At 47.1% G+C, this 19,079-nt stretch overlaps 1 protein-coding gene and 1 long non-coding RNA gene across 2 annotated transcripts; both read left to right on the top strand.

Annotated features, from left to right (window-relative positions):
• Positions 1-1,315: 1,315 nt before the first annotated feature.
• TSPYL5 (TSPY like 5) lies at positions 1,316-5,722 on the top strand. Its single transcript, XM_059394906.1, has 2 exons — positions 1,316-3,610; positions 4,848-5,722. The coding sequence occupies exon 1, from the start codon at positions 1,433-1,435 to the stop codon at positions 2,678-2,680; it is 1,248 nt and encodes a 415-aa protein (XP_059250889.1). The 5' UTR covers positions 1,316-1,432; the 3' UTR covers positions 2,681-3,610; positions 4,848-5,722.
• A 3,080-nt stretch (positions 5,723-8,802) lies between these two features.
• LOC132013204 (uncharacterized) lies at positions 8,803-18,642 on the top strand. The gene is made up of 2 exons (XR_009402917.1): positions 8,803-9,384; positions 17,069-18,642. It is a non-coding gene; the product is annotated as an uncharacterized LOC132013204 (long non-coding RNA).
• The last annotated feature ends 437 nt before the right edge of the window (positions 18,643-19,079 follow it).

The raw sequence follows: 19,079 nt of genomic DNA, 5'->3' as shown, positions 1-19,079 counted from the left end.
ACTGAGATCTTGCTAAAATTCAAATTCTGGTTTGGTAGGTCTGGGGCAGGGCCTGAAATTCGCCTTTTTTAACAAGGTTCAAGGTGATGCCAGGCTGCTGGTCTATAGCCACACACTGACCAGTAAGAGTAAAGAGGTGCTGAGTTCCCAGGGGCTCTGGAACTTACCTCTCCATTAGCTGGGTACAAGGGCTTTCTTGTTCTTCGTGAGCCTGAAAGGACAACCTTAAGAGGTTTTGGTTCACTTTCCTCTTGCTCATGGTCTCACCACTGGTCTCCCCATTTCAAAGTCCTATCACTTGGCTAGTAAGAGCATGGTCTAGAACTCCCTCCAGGAACAAGAGATAGGTTGTCTGGCTGTTTCCATGCAGGATCTAAGAAGTTTCTAGGGCCTCCCCGCTGCCACTGTGGAGGCTCTGACCACATTCCTATTTTACTCCAATTACAGAAGTTCTGACTTGTGGCTTTCACTCCTGGTCCTATATACTTTGAGTGAAAGACCAGCCCTGTAATCTAGGCTTGAGGCAGCTTAGAGGATGTGGGTTATGCTCCTAGGTAGAAGAGAGAATACCCTGCAAGGCTGGCCTTCTGCAGAGCAGGCCTGGGAGGACTATCTACTTGTGAATATAAAGCAAGGTCAAAAGCCAGATAGCCAGATGGATTTGAACTGTGCTTCTATTCCTTACTGTGTAATATCAGGAATACTCCTTGGGGTCCTGGAGCCACAGTTCTCTCATCCGGAAAGTAGGAACACCACCCCCACTACCCTCATTTATCGAGAGGATGCAGATACAGCATGGAGTCAGGTGCCTGGTTCATACTGATGCTCACAAAATACTGGTTATTTTTATAATCACGGGTAACATCCCACCACCTATCAAATCGCTTTGTGACCTGGCCCGACGGTACCCACCTCTACATTCTCGGAGCTCAGGCACCGTGGCAAACCCCTCCGCAAAGGCTTTCAAAGACAAAACAGAGGGGCCAACAACAGTTTCCTCGAGGCAAATGTCACTAGAGGTAATCAAGGAACGGAAGATGTTTAGTTTAGAAAGAAGATGATGGGGAGGGGGATGGGGATGGACGTGATGGCTGTCGTCATATTGTCTTGTGTGAGAGTGATCAGACGTGCTCTACGAGATCCAGCCGGCACGCTGCGACCCACCGGAAGCAACGAAAGGAAAGCACGCCCGCCTCCAACAGACACAGCGAGGCACGGTGCGATGGAGGAGGGGGTGTCTGGGAGGGTCGGCTCCTGCGCAGCTGCGGCCGCGGAGCCAATCGCCGCGCGCAGCCCGTCCTCGCGCGACGGTACAGTCGTACAGCCGTGACGTCGACGGTTGCCATGGAGAGGCCCGCTCGCTGGGGACCGCGAGCTGGCGCCAGGGGCGGCGGGATCGGAGCGTGGCTTTGAAGCCGCTTCCGCTACCACCATGAGCGGCCGAAGTCGGGGTAGAAAGTCTTCCCGCGCCAAAAGCCGGGGCAAAGGCCGCGGCAAGGCCCGAGTCCGCGCTGCTCCTGCCGACGCCCCCCGCGACCCGGACCCGCCACAGTGCCAGAGGCTCGGGGAGGAAACCCAGGCGGCACAGGTGCAGGCTGGCGCGGGTTGGGGTGGCCTGGAAACCGCTGCGCCCGCGCCATCCCGTCGGCCCGGGGAGGACGCTGCCTGCCGGCTCCCCCTGGACTGTGGCCTCGCGCTCCGGGCCCGAGCTGCGGGGGATCGCGGGCAGGCCGCGACTAGGTCCGGCCCAGGGAAGGCCACATCCCTCTCGGAGCGCCTAGCAACAGACACTGTCTTCGTGGGAACCGTGGGAAGCGTGGGAAGGCCTAAAAATGGCCCCCGCGTTGGAAATCGGCGTGGCCCTGCCGGGAAGAAGGCCCCAGAAACCTGTAGCACGGCGGGGAGGGGGCCGCAGGCCATAGCCGGTGGGAAGCTGAAGAAGGGGGCCACAGGCGAGAATGTCTCCGTCCCCGTGGTAGAGGAAAAGAAGGTGGAGAAGGATGCAGGGTCAGGGCCCCCGGCGACAGATGGCAGCATGGATACGCTGGAGACCGTCCAGCTGAAGCTGGAGACCATGAACGCCCAGGCAGACAGGGCCTACCTTCGGCTCTCGCGGAAGTTTGGGCAGTTGCGACTGCATCACTTAGAGCGCAGGAACCTCCTCATCCAGAATATCCCGGGCTTCTGGGGACAAGCTTTTCAGAACCACCCCCAGCTATCATCCTTTCTGAACAACCAAGACAAAGAGGTTCTCAGCTACCTGAACAGCTTGGAAGTGGAAGAGCTTGGCCTTGCCAGACTGGGCTACAAAATCAAGTTCTACTTTGGGCGCAACCCCTATTTCCAAAATAAGGTGCTCATCAAGGAATATGGGTGTGGGCCTTCGGGTCAGGTGGTGTCTCGTTCTACTCCAATCCAGTGGCTCCCAGGGCATGATCTCCAGTCCTTAAGCCAGGGGAACCCCGACAACAGCCGTAGCTTCTTTGGGTGGTTTTCAAACCACAGCTCCATTGAGTCTGACAAGATTGTGGAGATAATCAACGAAGAACTGTGGCCCAATCCCCTGCAGTACTACCTTATGAGTGAAGGGGCCCGTGCTGAGAAAGGAAAGGAAGGCAGGCAAGGTCCAGCAAGGCAGCCAGTGGAGACCCCAGAGCCTGGGGCAAACAAGTCCAACTGATCCCGCACTGGCCTCCCTACTACCTCCCATTGGACCTGTGCCTAGCTAACAACACGTGTTTGGCTGTCTGCCTTCTCTTCATATTGGCCTCTGCACTGTATTCCCTTTGGACTTCAGTTATAAGAATATGGTATCTATGATCATGTTCTTTAGCCTCCTTGTGGCCTTCTTGCTTTTTCACATTAGTGTTACATGTTAAATGATCTCAATCCTACTGTTTATATGTTCAGCGCACATGCTTCAAGTGTGTGCTGCCTTTGTCTACATTGCCTGGACCATGATCTTGGCTCTGGCCCTTCCTAGCTGTCTTTAACATGGACACTCGTGAGTCATCCTCCAAGAGGACCAGTGCATCCTCAAGCTCTGCTACTTCAAGGCCAGTGACTTGCTGAGCTTTGTGTTCATGCTGGCCCTGCGTGCCACCTAGGGCCAGTTTTTCTGTTGCCACTGCATAATGAAGCTAGCGCACATGTTATTGGCCATCAGCCAAAACTAATTGTTCCAAAGCTCTGGGGTCACCAGCCTAGTTGCCATCACCTGCTGGATCTCTGACTTTGGCCAGGCGCCTCTGCTGCCCTGCTGGATATGCAGAATAGCACTTGACTGCTAGGCATGGATGAGGTTAAGGGTGAGAAGCACTATGCCACGTGTTCTATACCATCATGTGTCTCTTCCTGCCTCTGGGCCCTTCTACTGTTGAACATTCATCAAGGTCTATACTGTGCCCCGTCACTGTCAGGCCACTGAGACTTGTCTGCGTTGCTATTGGCCCCAGTTGACCTCCGGGTCAGCGAAGACCTCAAGAACTGCCTGTGGACCCAGGCCCCCTGCCAGTGCATGAGACACACACCTTCCAGGAACCCTGCTGCCTACCAGACCGATGGGCGGGTGTGTGGACGTGTGCTCACTGTCATCGTTCCGTGGCTCCAGGTGAGGGTGGGGAATGGACCCACATGTAACCTAGGTACCTTTGTCAACTCCACTTATTCCTTCCTAGCACAGGACCAGAGTGCTATAGCAGGGTTGCTGGGGAAGTGATATTTCTTATCTGTGGGCCTGCGTCTGCTTCATCTTACTCCTCTATACCTTACTTGCCCTTCCTTCATTCCCTCTCTTCCTTCCTTCCTCCCTTCCTCTCCTGTCCTTTTTTCCTCCACTTCTCCCTCCCTTTTTTGTCGCAATATTACCACAGCTCAGAAAGAGAAAACAACTGAGAAACCAGGGTTTTCTGCATACAGCTAGAGAGACAGGTGGGACTTGCTGTGCACACTCACGCACTGGGGAAACAGAGGGTAGAGGAAGCCAGAAGGCCAAGTTGGTCTGTGGTCAGACCTTGGCTCTGACTCCTGGGTTCACTGTATAATTCTCATGTTTAAAATTCTTTTCATGGCTACACATGTGTTAGAATTATAAGCCCTAAGGCAGCAGTGTTGTGGACTAGTGTTTACTCCTGTTCCAACTTTTTTTTTTTTTTTGATGCCCCTTAAGACCCAGTTAGCTCATAGAGTTTCCTCCTCTGTGGTAGCCTCTGGCCGTCTGGCCCTCATTCCCCAGCTTTCTACTCTCAGCAGTCCTTTGCTCTCTTTATTTCTACCTTTAAATACCCTTAGGATAGGCTTCCATCTTGGGGCATGGGGACAGGGTGGGCAGAATCCATTCTGGATCTCCAGGGCTCATTTCCAGTGAGTATAAAAGCTGAGCTGGGCCCTCTTTCTCCTTTGCATGCCTAAGGGTGGAGGGGTAGGACTGTAACTACACATTCCTTCCCCCAATCTCCTTTTCCTTATGGGAGACCTCGTTCTGAGCTCTGCAAGGGCTGGGGAGGCCTTGATTCAAAATTTGTAGAGAGAGATTGACAGGTGGGGGACTTGGAGCAAGAACAGGGCAGGAATGAGCCTGGTGTGGAAGGGCCTGGAGATGCTGGTAGAAATGGCTTGGGAAGCCTCAGGGAAAGTATACCTCTCTCTCAGTGAGGGCAAGGACAGGAAGGGGCATTCCCCAGAATAAGGAGGGGAGAATTAAGGGGTCATGGGTCAATACAGTGCCTGGGTGAGGGTTGCCCACGGTTTTGTCCAATCATTAGTTCATCATTAGTGGATTTTATAAATCACATAAACAAATCCAAAGCAGAATAATGTTACTTTGGATGCTTTCTCTTTTGTTCTAGGTGTGGCCTTGCGTATGTGGAAGATTGATGCTATATGCTGCTTATTTTGCCATAAGTAAAATCTTACCACTTCCCCCATTTTTGCCTAATGGGACAATATAGCTGTATAGGTCTGCTTTTTTTTTTTTTTTTTTTTTTTACTTTTTGCTCTTTATTATGGACATTTTCAGACAAGCACAGAAATGGAGAGGATGGTACCTGGACCCTGTGTACCCGTCACCTAGCTACATCAATTATGATCAGCCTGGTATCTTCCTCTCTCCACCTGTATTGTTGATGGAAAATCCGACACTGTGCCAATTCAACCTTGACTACTTTGGGAGATCAGGACTCTCTTTTGGTGGTGATAGTGGTGGGCCGCACTATCATGATCACATCAGGTCTGCTTTTTGCTTTTTGCTCTGAATGTTAACTAATGAAGTTCCAGAAATGGGCCTTAGAAGTGAAAGTCTTCAGGATAAATAGGGAATCTCAAAAAGAGATGAAAAGATGCTCCCATTCCCCTGTATCCACGAAAGGAGAGAGAGAGAGAGATTGTTCTGTTGTAAATCTTTCAAAGACTGATAGAATAAGGTGCTTACCTGAGACCCTTCACCAGAATATCAGTCTTTTTTGCCTGAGAAAGATGGAGGCTTGTGTGACTGTTAGAAATATCATCAGCTTGTCCTGGTTTCATAATATAACTGGTCTTGGAAGTATAATTTGGAAATTGTTTCTGTGTTCTGTGAAAATAACCTCCCAAAAGCAATCAGTTACTGGTTGTCTTGGTAATTTGACACCCTGGTAATAATGCAATTATTCCTTTGTTCCCAAACAGTATAAATAGTTGTAAGCTTGCATGCATTATGGAAAAATAAAAGCCTGTATCTCTGTTATATTTTTTATTTTAAAAAAAGAGTTGGAAGGTGGAGCTGAGGCTGCATAGTTGAGGGGATGTATACGTTGGCCTCAAAGAGTGATTCGTAGGTCTAAGGCCCTGGTGTGACTAGCTACAGAACAATGATTCTCATGCCCTTAGCAGAAATTGAGACTCTGTGGTTCGTTCTGGGAGGAAGACAGGTCATTCTTGTTTTTAACGAGTTTTCCAGATGATTTTAGTGGAAATCCAGTGTTTCTCAAATTTTGAATTTTGAATTGTGTGAGGAATCCTGTGAAACTATGAATTCCGATTCAGTAGTCCAGGGTGGAACCTGAGATTCTACATTTCTAACAAAATTTCAGGTGATGCCAGTGCTGGTGGTTTGTGAACTGTACTTCGAGTAGCAGAGCAAATGACATTCAAGTCCCACTCAGACTAGAGTAATAGTGCTCTGGTTGCACTTGAGAATGATCCGAGAAGCTTAAATATATAGCCGGAGCTCTGCATAAATGCCAACTAAATCGGAATGTGGGAAGGGGTTGGTCCAGGTCTAGGTGTTTTAGAAACATCCCACATGATTCTGTTGTCTAGCCAGGGTTGAGAACTAGGGTCTCTGATGCTGTTCATAATGCATCTATAAGAAGGCTAATTCTATTCATCAGGGGAAGCAGCCACAGCAACAAAAGGCCACGAAAAGCTGCCCAGCAGAAAACAGTTGGAAAAAATTAGAAGTGGGTTGTTAAATGCCCCCCCCCCCAAATTGGTTTATGGGATAAAGGGCATGATTCAATAAATGTGCAGTGTTCAGAGCATAGTAGGTGTTCAAATATTAAACGATTGTATGAGTTTAAAACACAGTTTTAAAGGGTTTTAGTGGGTCAAATGCCTCAGGGCTAGTCTGGTAATTAAATTTGCAAAAAAGCAGGCCAGATTTGTTTCATGAGGGTATATGTATGTGTTTGTTGGGGCTGCCGTACTGAAGGAACCCCAATGGGGTGGCTTAAATAACAGAAATTGACTTGCTCCGTTTTGGAGTCTAGAAGTGTCGGATCAAATTGTGAGCAGGGTTAGTTTCCTCTAAAGGCCTCTCTCCCGGCTTGTAGGTGGTCCTCTTCTCTCTGTCTACACGCGGCCTTCCCTCTGTGTGAGCCTGGGAGCGGTGGGCCGAGGTGGAGATGGTGTGTGACTGGTCTGCAGAGCTAGATTGTTTATTTGGGAGTGCAGGCCTAGTGCAGCTGCATCTTTGAAGGGCAGTGGGAGGAATCAGGATTTTTATGCAGAATCTCCCAATTTTGAATGCTTTCAACTAAAAAACAAATTTTTTTAAAATACCCATTAGTGATATGTGGAGTGTGAAAGGGTCTGGAGAGCCGCCTCTATCTGATGCTCAAGCATCTTGGGATTCATGCAGAGGCCTCTGGGGTTATACGTTAGAAGGGACTCTCTGCCCAATTCAGCTCACACACTCGCGTCTTCAGAGGTGCAAAGCCTTCACTCCCTGGCCCCCCTTTCATGCCCCTCTCTTTGGTTCTTTGGAGATCTTCTCTGATCTGGGGTTCACCACCTCCCCATGGGCTCATTCATTCATTGCCTCCTGTATGTGCCATTCTCAGTTGTAGACATGAACTATGTTCATAGCTATGAACAAATAGCACTTTGAATTCTGCCCCCCTTCTAGGTTTCAATCTCTCAGATTTTGCCTGGAATTGTCAGTCAATCTCTTTTTTTCCCTTTTCCTGCATAGGGCTGCTGAGTGTTTTAGGTCCATATGGGAACTAAAGGAAGCCTCTTGCTATCTGACTTCTAAGAATTCACAGGGCAGTTAGGTTTTTAATAACCCGGAAAGTGAGGGCATTTTGCAGTAATTCTTGTTAGACTGAATCCCTCACCTTTTCCTCAACTTTGAGTTTTATTACAAAAGGCCGCTTTCTGGTTTCTAAACTTGTTACTGGGTGGGCTTTTTTGGGAGTTATGAGGAGTTTGATTATGCCATGGGTGAGGGAGGAGACAAAACTAGTCTTACTACTCATAGCTTATGGCAAGTTTTTATCCGCTTCGGACTGTCTCTCCTTACACTTTGGGCTTCCTGCCTCTGGTCTACACCAGTTTGCAACAAGGCAGGGAGGCACACTGATAAGGGGTGGCCTCACCTAGGGAGGAAACTTTGCCCTCATTTGTCCCTTTGAAAATTGTGGAAACTCCTCCTGCCCTCTCACCCCTTGAGATCTGGGCCTTTGTGAACCACTGTTACTGATGGGTGGCTCATACCCCTCAGGGGTTGGGGCAGCAAAAAAACCAAAAATAAAAATAAACAAATGAAAAAAAAAGAGAGAGAGAGAGAAAATCCAGGCTATTAAGTCTATGGCTTTTATCTCTCTTTGTCCTTAGCATCTTCATTTCTGCTTTTGGAATCTTCTGCAGCCATATTTCACCATTCGGGGTCCCAACTCACTTCTGCTGATTCATTTTCACCCGAAACTCTGACTTTGTGCTTGTGGACCCCAGATCCACATTCTCTGGTTGGGTGTTCGGTTACATACTCTACAAGGCTCCAACCTTGAATTCCTTCTCTCCCTGCCTCCTGTCAACCTGGTTCTCAGCTGAGCCTTGAGAAATAAGACAAAATAGCTCCCATCGGTGTGACACTTGACGTAGTCTCTTACATTATCTCAATTATAACAACTATCTGGTAAGATGGCTCAAAGAGCTTAAATGACTTGACCAAAACCACTGAAGTAGTAGTAAGCAATAGAGCCAGAACCCAAACTCAGGTCTGCCAAATCCAGACTTCATCCATACTTGGAATGGTAAACAGGTGGCCCAAGCAGATAGATACCTGGTACTACGAATCTAGGCACTTCTTACCACAGAACCTGTAATTAAGCCTTCGCATAGTGCATCAGAACCCTCAGCGCAGCACTCTGGTCAGTCCCAGCCAGTTGCAGTTGGCATGTAGGTGTGAACCTTCTTGACCATCCAAACGAGAGCCCGCCCGCAGAGCTCAGTTAGCAGCAGGGCTGGCTGAGGTTGGGTGACCCAGAACAGCGGCTGAGGCTTCCTTTAACTGCTTTGTTCTACGGTTAGGCTCGGCTTAAAGTTTCAATACCTGAAGATGAATGATTTGGAAAAAAGGAGATAATTTTTCTCCCGTAACAAGAAGTCTGGTGTAACAAGAAGTTAACAGGCTTGCTTCAGTGGCTCTGTGATATGAGGGCGCTGGTCCATTCCGGCTCTTCCTCTTCTCTTGGCTGTCTTCTTATGATTCCCCAGCCTCACTTAAAGGTGGGCAGGGAGGAGGAGAGGGAGATCTTCTCACATGTCTCTGTCCTTTTCAGGGATGAAAATCTTTGCCAGTAGTCCCTGCTGGATCTCAGGAGACATGAGTTAGGTTCCTTGGGCCAGGAATGGGTCACACTCTCACACTCTATTTCAGGGAAGCATAGTGCTGCCATCAGAGAATAAGGAGAGCTCAAGTGGTTGGAACGAATGGGAGATGTTAGTCACCTGTAGGCTCATCCTTTCTGGAGCTGTGTGGCTATGCCGCTGACACGCATATCACCTAATAGTTGGAAGCACCGTGTACGCACGCTGTCCCTGCCCCAGCTCCCCGGGCACCTCTTCTGACAAGAAGGCTCTACCAGTGCTTGGTGTTCCATGTCTCATCTCCTCCATTACACGGTAAGTGCTCCTCCTGCCACGCAATGCCTTTCTGGTTTTCCTGTCTCCCATAGCGTCTCACTCAGGGTTCACTCAACATCTGATGCCTGTGGTCGATAAACGCTTACTGCAAATGCAGTAAGTCAGTAATCTTTCTAAAATGTAAATTTGATTATGTCAGTCACCTGTTCAAAACCTTCAGGAGTAAGGTTCGAAATCCTAAGAAGAATATTTTCTACTTCAAACTTTTTTATTATGAAGAATTTCAGTATACATAAAAATTGACAAACCACAATGATTACTTTTTAAGTATACTTTTTAAGTTCAATGATTTTTAACCTTGTGCCATATTTTTTGTCTCTCTCTCTCTCTCTCTATATATATATCTATGTTTTAGTGAACAATTTGAAAATATCTTGCTTGACCCTTCACCCCTAAATTACTCAGCATCCATCTCATAAAGATTTTCTCCTGTGTAAACCTAAGACTATTATCACACTGCAGAACACAGTTCCTAAATGCCACCTAGTATCCAGTCCATATTTAGATTTCTCCACTGTTCCCAAGATTATCTTACAGTAATGTTCAGGCATTTTTCTAGTGATCTCTTCAATCTTTTTTGAACAAAATCCCCTCACTTTTGTCCCCCTCATAACATCGACTTTCTGAAGAAGTTGGGTCAGTTGTCTTAAAGGATATCCCCAATTCCAGATTTTTCTGACTTTATCTTCCTGGTGTCAGTTAACTTTTTCCTCTGTCTCCCGTATTTCTTGTAAGCCGAGGATGCAGATGGAATGCCTTTGGCGAGAGTACACAGATGACGCAGGTACTTCACAGTGCATCTCTCTGGAAGGCGAAGTGACAGCTGGTCCCACTGTCATGCTGTTTGTTTGCTCTCTTGGTTAAGATGGTGATCACCATATTTCTCTCTCCCAGTTTAGCAGGAAATCTCGGAAATTACTGTAAGGATACTGTTGCCTTAAACTTTCATCCCAAGGTTTTAACAGCCATTGATGACATTTGCCCAAACCCGTTATTTCACTATGGGTTGTGAAGTAGTGACTTTCTAGTCCTGGCATTTCCTTTACATGTGTTATCTTGTATTTTTCTTTAAGGAAGACTTTATTCTCATCATCTAGCAATGAACTCTACTTCCTTCTGAAAGGCAGTGTAAATGCTTCGTTTATTCCTTTTATTATCTATTTTCAGAATCAGAAGTTGGTGTAAAATTGTCTCTAATGGTTTCAAATAAGGGCATGTTTTTCTTTTCTCTTTACTTTCACTGTGGACTTCTGGGGTTTTATTTATTTAATGTCTTATGATCAATGACAGCCATTTTTTCTTTTGGATACTCAACTGACCTGCATTTTGCCACTAACTTTTTTTACCAGACTCCTTTGTCCTTGTCCCTGATTTTCTCCCATTGCACCCCTGTGCTGTGAGGCAGCCAGTGTGAATCAGTGTGAATCATTTCCGGGTTTCTGGATGCCCACTGTGCTCTTTGACACACTGAATTGTTTGCACAAGTTGTTAGTGTAGGAAGAAAGACCTTGCAGCCCTTCTCAAATATGGCTCAGATATTCTTGTACTGGGTTGTAGCTTTTAATCTGAGTTATTCCTTCCTTTTTCTTAATGTCCACACAATATTCTGTCCACACTTCAATTTACGATCTCTAATGCAGTGACTTGCTATTGTCTGTTTATCAGAGACTGTGAGATCCTTGAGACCACAGAGTAATAAAGACAAGTAGTATGTCTTAGTCATTTTTGTATTCTTATAGTTCAGGGACTTATACATAGTAGGTGCTCATTAACCAGTTGAATGAGTGAGCAAATGAATGGTCCTTAAAGATTCCTTAAGGCATCAGTGGCAAACTACAGAGAGGCTGGAAGTGCCCAGAAGCAGAGGTTGGGAATAATTTCAGGTGAAGGGAAGCATGAACCGAATACAAATGGGTTAAAGGGTGGTGGTGGGGGCGGACTATCACCGGTACAAAGCCTCAGGCAAGAATCTTAGTGGTACCGAATTACTCTGGCAGCATATTGGAAAGCAAGCAGGAAAATGGAAGTGAGCAGGGAAGCAAAAGAATTATGTTGGAAATATACCACATGTGGTGGGCTTTAGTGATGTCCCACACATGATGCTCATCAGAAGCAAGAAAAGGCGAAGCTGATTTGATTCTGCCAGTGACTTTTTCTCACAAAAATTTTTTTGACAGAGAGCAAGAGTGCACAGACAGTAGGAGCAGGATAAAGCAGGTTCCCCGCTGAGCAGGAAGCCCGATGAGGGGCTCGATCCCTGGACTCTGAGATCATGACATGAGTTGAAGACAGAGGCCTAACCCACTGAGCCACCCAGGCTCAGTTAAGAAACTTGCTCAGGTTTTCTCAGCCAGAATTCTTTGGCTCCCTTTCTTACTCTTTATATATGGATATATACACATAGTATGGGCTCTCCTAAGAGGTCCCATGAATTTAAAGGACTTCAAAAGATTAGGTTAGAACAAAGACAATCACTAAAAGAGTGATAACACTGAAAAGCAAGCTGGACAAGTTAAACTGGCAAAATGGAACCCAGTAGAGGATCTAGCAGAACGTTAGCTTGAGCTTCAGTAGGAGATAGCCTCAAGTCCCGGACTGTTGGGAAAATGTGGTCATCAAAGCCCACTGCTGCTTTGCCTGGTGGAGTAGCACCAGACACTTCATGAGAAAATCCAGAGCACTTAGGGGGAGAAAGGTATAAGACAAGGCCTTTGAAACCTCATAACATTCTAGAGATCGTGATCACAGAGCAGACCCTTCCTCAGGAAGTGAGGTTGTAGGGCCTTGCTGTGTCATGGAGAGAGCTCTTCAGTTCTGTCCCGAGGACCCGTCTTTCCATCAGTGCCACCGTTGGCTTATGGAGCATTTATTCATGCAGCTAGCATTGATGTGAAGAACACTGTGCTCCTACACATTTTCCCCGTCATTCTCAGCAAGAGGTCTTCTCTGACTCCTTGATAAAATTCCCACCCCTACTGTTAACTCTATTCATCCTCACAGTTCCCTCATCCTTCATGGGATTTGTCATAATTGGTGACTATGGTTGTGTCTTTGAGATTGTTTCTTCCTCTCTACTATAAACCCTTAAGGATCTTTGTTCATTCTTGAATCCCAGGTACGTACACATGGACAAAGACTTTGATCTGGTGGAAGTATTGGTCTTATGAGCCATGGCTCATTAGGATGGCAGATTGGATGGACCATATCTTGGAGTTGTCCCATGGCAGAAGCTGTCTCTTCCTAACTGTGCATTGAGACTTGGAGAATCCATCTTGTAGAGCACATACCACATGCTGGGCACAGTGGTAGGCACATTTAAACACATCACCACAACAGTTCTATTATTATCCTCATTTTCCAGATGAGATGAAAGAGCCCAAGAGACTTTAGATAACTTGTTTAATGTTATGTCAGTTGTAATTCTTGGAGCTGGGAGGGGAGCCTTGGCCACTGTTCTGTCCTACCTCTCAGGCTGGGACTTGCGGTGTGATTTGGCGAGTTGGACAAACATGGTCTCCTGTCTTCAGAAGAGAGGGAGGAGGGTGCGTGACTCAAGATAGACTTCAAGCTCTTCAGGGAGTAGTTATCACTGTCCAGGGAGTGGAAATGTGTGTGTGTGTGGGGGGGCACATCTGTGTATGCCCAGGGAGGGTGTAAGAGTGGCCAACAAGGCAGCTTTGGAATAAGCCCACAGAGGGGTAGTCTGCATGCTGCTTGTCCACGGGCCCACAGTGCCCAGAGGCTGCCAGGGCTCGTGTGCTTGCTCGGATCACTGCCCACTCAGCAGAGGAGTCAGCATTTTAAAGACTCCTAGCTGTGGGTAGCTTGTGGGAAACAGACTCTCTAGGCTTGAAGCAGCTCAGAAGGAGTAGGCCTCTATTAAGGCCCTGAGCAGATGGTGAGGCGGGGAGGCTGAGTCACAGGAGGCAGCAGGCGCAACAAAAGGCCATCGCAACTACTAACGGAGGGGATTTGTTTGTGTAGAGGCAACACAGGCCTGCAGGTCATAAGCTGTTCTTTGAGCTTCAGCCTCCCACACAGACAGCTGTCTCTATCTCTGCTCTTGTCTCCAGCTAGGAAAGATGGTGACAAGTCATTCTTTCTTGACATTCCACAGGGGTGTTTCCCTATTCCCGAAAAGCTCACTGACCCTTCTGCTCCACATAGGGACCGTGGGGAGGGAAAGAAAGCAAGGCAGCTAACACTTACTGAGCACCTCCTACATGCTCAACTGTGACACATGGAACATTTTCACCATCTTTTGTTTTTTTTTCTTTTTACAGTAATGAGCTTATGAAGTGTCCATTTTTATCTACATTTTACCGTTAATAATACTGACCCTCTGAAAGTTAAGAAACTTGCTCAGGTTTTCTCAGCCAGAATTCTTTGGCTCCAGAACTTCTGTCCTTTCCATTTGGTCATAGTTCTCCCTCCCAGAAGAAGGCGGCAGACATGGTTGCTTTGAGCTGCAAGTAACAAAAACCTAATGGGGACCTAGAGTGTAGGGGCAGTTACTGTTGCCGTAATAAAGAATTTGGAAGCAGGGGGTCCCATGGTTAGTTTAGCTGTTCAGTTATTTTATCAAGTCCCAAGACTCACTCTGTCTTTCCAGTCCTTCTCTTCTAACATCTTGGCATACACTCGGCAAGGACTTTTTGTCCTCAAACTTGTCTCATGGTCTCAGTTCCAGCTGCTTCAGTTCCAGACATCATATTCTCAGAGACAGTGTCCAAAATAGGGAAGTAGCAAAACCGGAAAAGAGGAGCTTCTCCAGTACAATACTCTCTTTTGACCAGGGAAGAAAATATTTCCTGAAGTCTCTAGTGCACTTTCCCTTACATCTCATTGGCCAGACATGTGTGTGTGTGTGTGTGTGTGTGTGTGTGTGTGTATTCCCACTTAGACCAGTTCCTGGCAAAGGGGGACATTACTGCCATGACTCACTCAGATTAACCATAACCAGGACTAGTTCCTCCACTTTGCCTGCAAGGAAGAAGGGAACTTGGCTGTGGGGTAGGCACTTGCCCCATAGTAGTAAGGCCAAGGGCTCCTCAGGCTCCATGACTGCCATAGCCAGGACAAAACACCTAGGAGAACTGAAGACATTTACTGAGTATTCGCAGGATTAGAACAGCAGGCCTGTTTTGTTCCCTTTCTGATCTCAGGTGTTAGTTAGACACCGTGGTGGGTTGAAAGAATGATAGGATATAGGCTTGCACGTACTTTATAATCTAACTGGGGGAGAAGTGAAATAACAACGAACAATTAAATAAAAGCATGAACCGAAAGCTTCACAAAAGCCAGCATAGGATCAAATGGTCTCTGGGTCAGAGGGCAATTCAGCAGATTCTTCTCGAAAGTGTTTTGTGAGTTTCTTTGTTATATTCATAACTGGATGGAAGCATTGTAAACACTTTTCAGCCAGTGGGATTTATTAGTGTATCCTCTGCTGGTTTCTGTTGTTTCCTTCCAAAGAAAATGCCTAAATTTTTCAATGATTTGAGGATATTCTGGGCCAAGGAAATTATTTTTAGATGTTGAATACGATATTGCTGGCCACCCAGAAAAAATATTTGGTGCTTCAGCAAGAGATGTGTACCAGTCATAAACTTAGGTACGAATTCTGGTAGCTTCACTGTGTAAGGTTGACATTTTATGATTTTTTTTTTCCTTTTGTGGAGGGTTCCCCGTGGAACTAAGGAGTATTCAAATTAAGCATGAACATTCATTTCAACTGTTACATTAGAGGCATTGGAATAATGCTTAACAAAATGCCACAACAGCCAAAACTTTAATCTGGTCTCTGATTAAAGGCAATCTTCTCAATCTGGCCTCAGTTCCTAGAGTAATCCTTTGAACAGATTAGACACAAACACATACTTTGCTGATAATTGTGTGCTGATTCTATAATAAATTGGTTGGGGGTAGTTACCAGTTGAAACTCCAAACTCCTAACTCCAAATGGTGACTCAGAATGTGGACCCTCATTCCTCTAGAGTTCCAGCTGAGTGACTTTCCCCACAGGCACTTTGCTAAGATCACCATTTGGGAACCGCCCCCCAGCCTCCCACCCTTTTTATTTTTGGGCTTTTGTTATATGATCTTCTCAGAGAAGCGTACCTTAATTTTTCCAGCCTCTTCTCGATTGGGGACTGGAATCACGTCCAGTAGTCATTTTGCAGGCTCCCTTTTCAGGGACTGTTCTAGTAAGAATGGGCTCTACGCGCTTTGCTACCTCACTCCACCCTGTTGCAGATCTTAAATGTTCCTCTGCCCTAGTTGAGCTAAAGCCATAGTGATCCACGCCAGTCTAAAGAGTGCCAAACAGTCTCATCTATGCGTTGTTGTCTGAGTACTCCAGTAGCTTCTGGGCCAGTGAGCAATTGGGGAAAGTGTTGTAGCTTTCTTGGCTAAAGAAAAAGGGTAAGACTCAGATTGCAGAACGTGCTTATCTTATGGCTGCCTTCCGAGCTTCAGTGGAAGGTCTTCAAAACCAAAACTGGAACTTCAGCGGACCCAAGAAAGAGCAGTAGGTATGCGCTGAGGTCTAAGCAAGGCTGACTAGAGTCACTGGCTTTGGGTACTTGGCGATGACATCATATGTTCCAGAATGGTTAATCACTAAATGTTTACCAAAGTAAGGTTGGAGGCCTACAGAGTTGTGGGAAAGATGTGTAATGGGAGGTTGTAGAGTACAGTAGTTAAGACTTGGAATCAGGCATGTCCGGGTTCATATCCAAACTCTGATAGTTACTAATTAGTATGTGCCACTTTGGTAGGTACTTAGCTTCTCTAAGCTCCATTTGTTCTTGTTTTTTAATCTGTAAAATAGAGACAAAAGTTCTGAGTTAGATGGAAGTCAAAACACAAGACTGAAAAGAATTAAAGAAATTGTTTTAGTATGTACAACTGAAAAGTCCGCAGGCAATCTGGGCTTCAGATAGAGCTTGATCCAGGGACTCAAACGATCTCTTTTTTCAGCTTTCAACTTTTCTTTCTTCTGTATTAACCTCATTCTCAGGCAGGTTTTTCCCCTCCTAGTGGCAAGCTGGCTGTTTGATGCTCTAGACCCACAAATATTACCCTTTCAGCAACTTTAATGAAGAAAAAGGTATTTCTCCCCTTCTCTGCCTAAAAAAAAAAAAAAAAAAAAAAAAAAGTCCTGCGATTGCCTCTTTCGGTTCATTGGTCATTATGTACACTTGAACCACTTGCCAAGCAGTGGGTTACTGCCCAGCCCTAGAGCCCGGAATGGGATCAGTCCCACCCAAGCTCCGAGGACTGACCATAGAGAAAGGATGAGTTTTTTTCCCAGATGAAAATAGTGGTACCAGTACCAGAGAAAGGGGGATGGATGCTGGGCAGGCAAAGCCAGCAGATGCCCACAGAATGGCAGTTCATTCCCCAGTCATCCTCATTAAAAAAGTGGGAAGGGCAGGAACAAAAAAACTTATTACGAAGATCAAGTGCCAACAACTCCTTATCTTGTCTGTCTTCACAGTTTGACAGTCTTTACACTATAGAAATTTGGTCACAGCTTGAATGTGACCTATAACCCACATTGCTTTAAGCTCTCAAGGCAGTAAGCCTTGTTGTTGTTGTTGCCATTGTTGTTGTTATTATTATTCTCTCAAGGTTTTGGTATTTTTCTTCTGTATTCTAGGGTGTGTCTCTTGCCTGCAGATAATCCAGACAGTGATTGCTGACGTGGGCACGTGAGGCTGGGAAGAGCAGGGCCCGCAGCTACTCCTGACATACAAAGAGGGCTCCTTCAGGGGGCAGAGGTGTGGGGCCTTTCACCTGGGGCTGCTGGGAGCCACATGAGACTGGCTAGTCCCTCAGAGAATCCAGGGAGGGGATTCTGGGATTTCCTGGGAGCCACGTGACTTTCCATGTACCTCCGAGAGGTTTGGGAGATTTTACTCCTCCTTTCCTGGGCCAGGGGCCTACCCTCATTCCTCCTCTTGGTTCCCATTCCAGGGCTTCCATTTCTGTAAATCCCTCTTCTCTACACAGCGGTGTGTTCCTCTGTGGATGAGTCACACGAGTCACCCCTTGTGAGTGTGGGTGGCAGAGGGACACACAGGCGGGTGAGTGTCTTCCAACACTGGCTGGTGTCTGTGAACGGATGCATGTTGGACGGCCACACGGATGAAGTCCCTGAGGCTCGGGGAGACGGCAGGATTTACCTTAGGACAAAGAGCCCAACAGAATTGGAAGGAACTTATGACAACATGGGGAAGATTGTTCCCGTGAAATGTTGCACAGAAACTTATTACAAGGATATCAGTTGGAGAAAGAGGTGAGCTCTATTTGTGATGGTAGTGGGTTCTGTGTCCTTCCTTCTAGGCTGGGCTGTGGGGAGTAAGGAAGCCCGTGAGAGAACTAAGACAATTGTAGATGAATTGCTCAAAATATGAGACTAAGAGAAAAGGAGGCAGGACATAGAAGGGGCAGGAGCTAATTAGGTTGAGGTAGGTAAGCGTCTAGATAATTTCACCCTGGAGTCCCAAGTTGCTGGGCCTGGGAGCCAAGCAGGGAAAACACTTCCTCCTTTAGCAATTAGGCGGAATGTGGGGGGGATGCTTCTCAGCCTTGGGCCAGAGTGAGAAGCAGGAAGCAAGGAAGCTTTGCTCTGAGGATGACGGTTTGGGGTAGAGGAAGCAGAGACCACCCAGGAGGGCAGCCTTTCCTGTCCCTAGGTGGGAGACCCAGGAGACTGCATAGAATCTCTCAGACCTTCGAACACCTCTGTTTCCTTCATCCGTGCTCCAGCTTCGCGCTGTACTGGAGCCAGCTGTGTGAGGACAGGCGTGGGAGGGTAGGTGATGAAGTGACAGAGACGATGCAGGGCCAGAGGGGAAAGCCCAGACCTCAGGACTGAGGTCTTCAGCAGAGAAATCTCTTCTTCCTCATGCTGGGGAGGTGGTTGCTAGGCATGGACTGGAGACCCGAATTACAGGATGACCCCCAGAAGTCCTTTTAGCCCTCTGGGGGATGTTCAGCCTGCTTCTGGGCTCAGGCGAGGTTTGGGCCCTGTTTTCCTGCCCTGCAGGAGGACCACTCTGAGGTCATCCCCCGCCCTCCATTCCTGCCCCTACACACACTTCTAAATCCTAGAGCACCCCAGGCTCCGGCCCAACCTAAAGAAACTATTTGTTCTCTTGAGCTTTATTCTGATTCCATAGCACAGAAGGAAAAAAAGTCCAAAACAAAAAGTAAAACCATTTTAAACAACTGGTGGTTTTGTTTTGGTTATTTTTGGAAGGGTTTATGTTGGGGGGAAGGTGTGGAGGGGGGACTTCTTCATCCCTGCAAAATCTAAATCAATGAAAATTTAAAACAGGCTCCCAAGAGGACACTGAAAAATCTCAACCCAGGATAAACTGAAAGCTACATTTTCATCCCCCAAAATGAGGGCTTTCTGATGGAGCTGTTGGCAGCTCCGCTCCACAGCCTGGCCCTAGGCTGCAACATTGTTTATTTGAAGATGAGGACGCAGCTGGGGTGGCCCCTCTTGGGGGCTGCGGTCCCCACAGCACAGAGCCCTCCCTGTCTCCTGCTAGTGAGGCCCTCCCTCCCACAGAGCCCTTGCTCTGGGCCCCACTGCTGCGGGGCTCTCGCTGCACATCAGTCCTGGGCATCTGCCATCATCTCCCTTTGCCTTTGAAGGA

This window comes from Mustela nigripes, chromosome 3, assembly GCF_022355385.1.
Source record: "Mustela nigripes isolate SB6536 chromosome 3, MUSNIG.SB6536, whole genome shotgun sequence".
Lineage (NCBI taxonomy): Eukaryota > Metazoa > Chordata > Mammalia > Carnivora > Mustelidae > Mustela > Mustela nigripes.
This window is presented reverse-complemented; position numbering and strand designations above follow the sequence as displayed.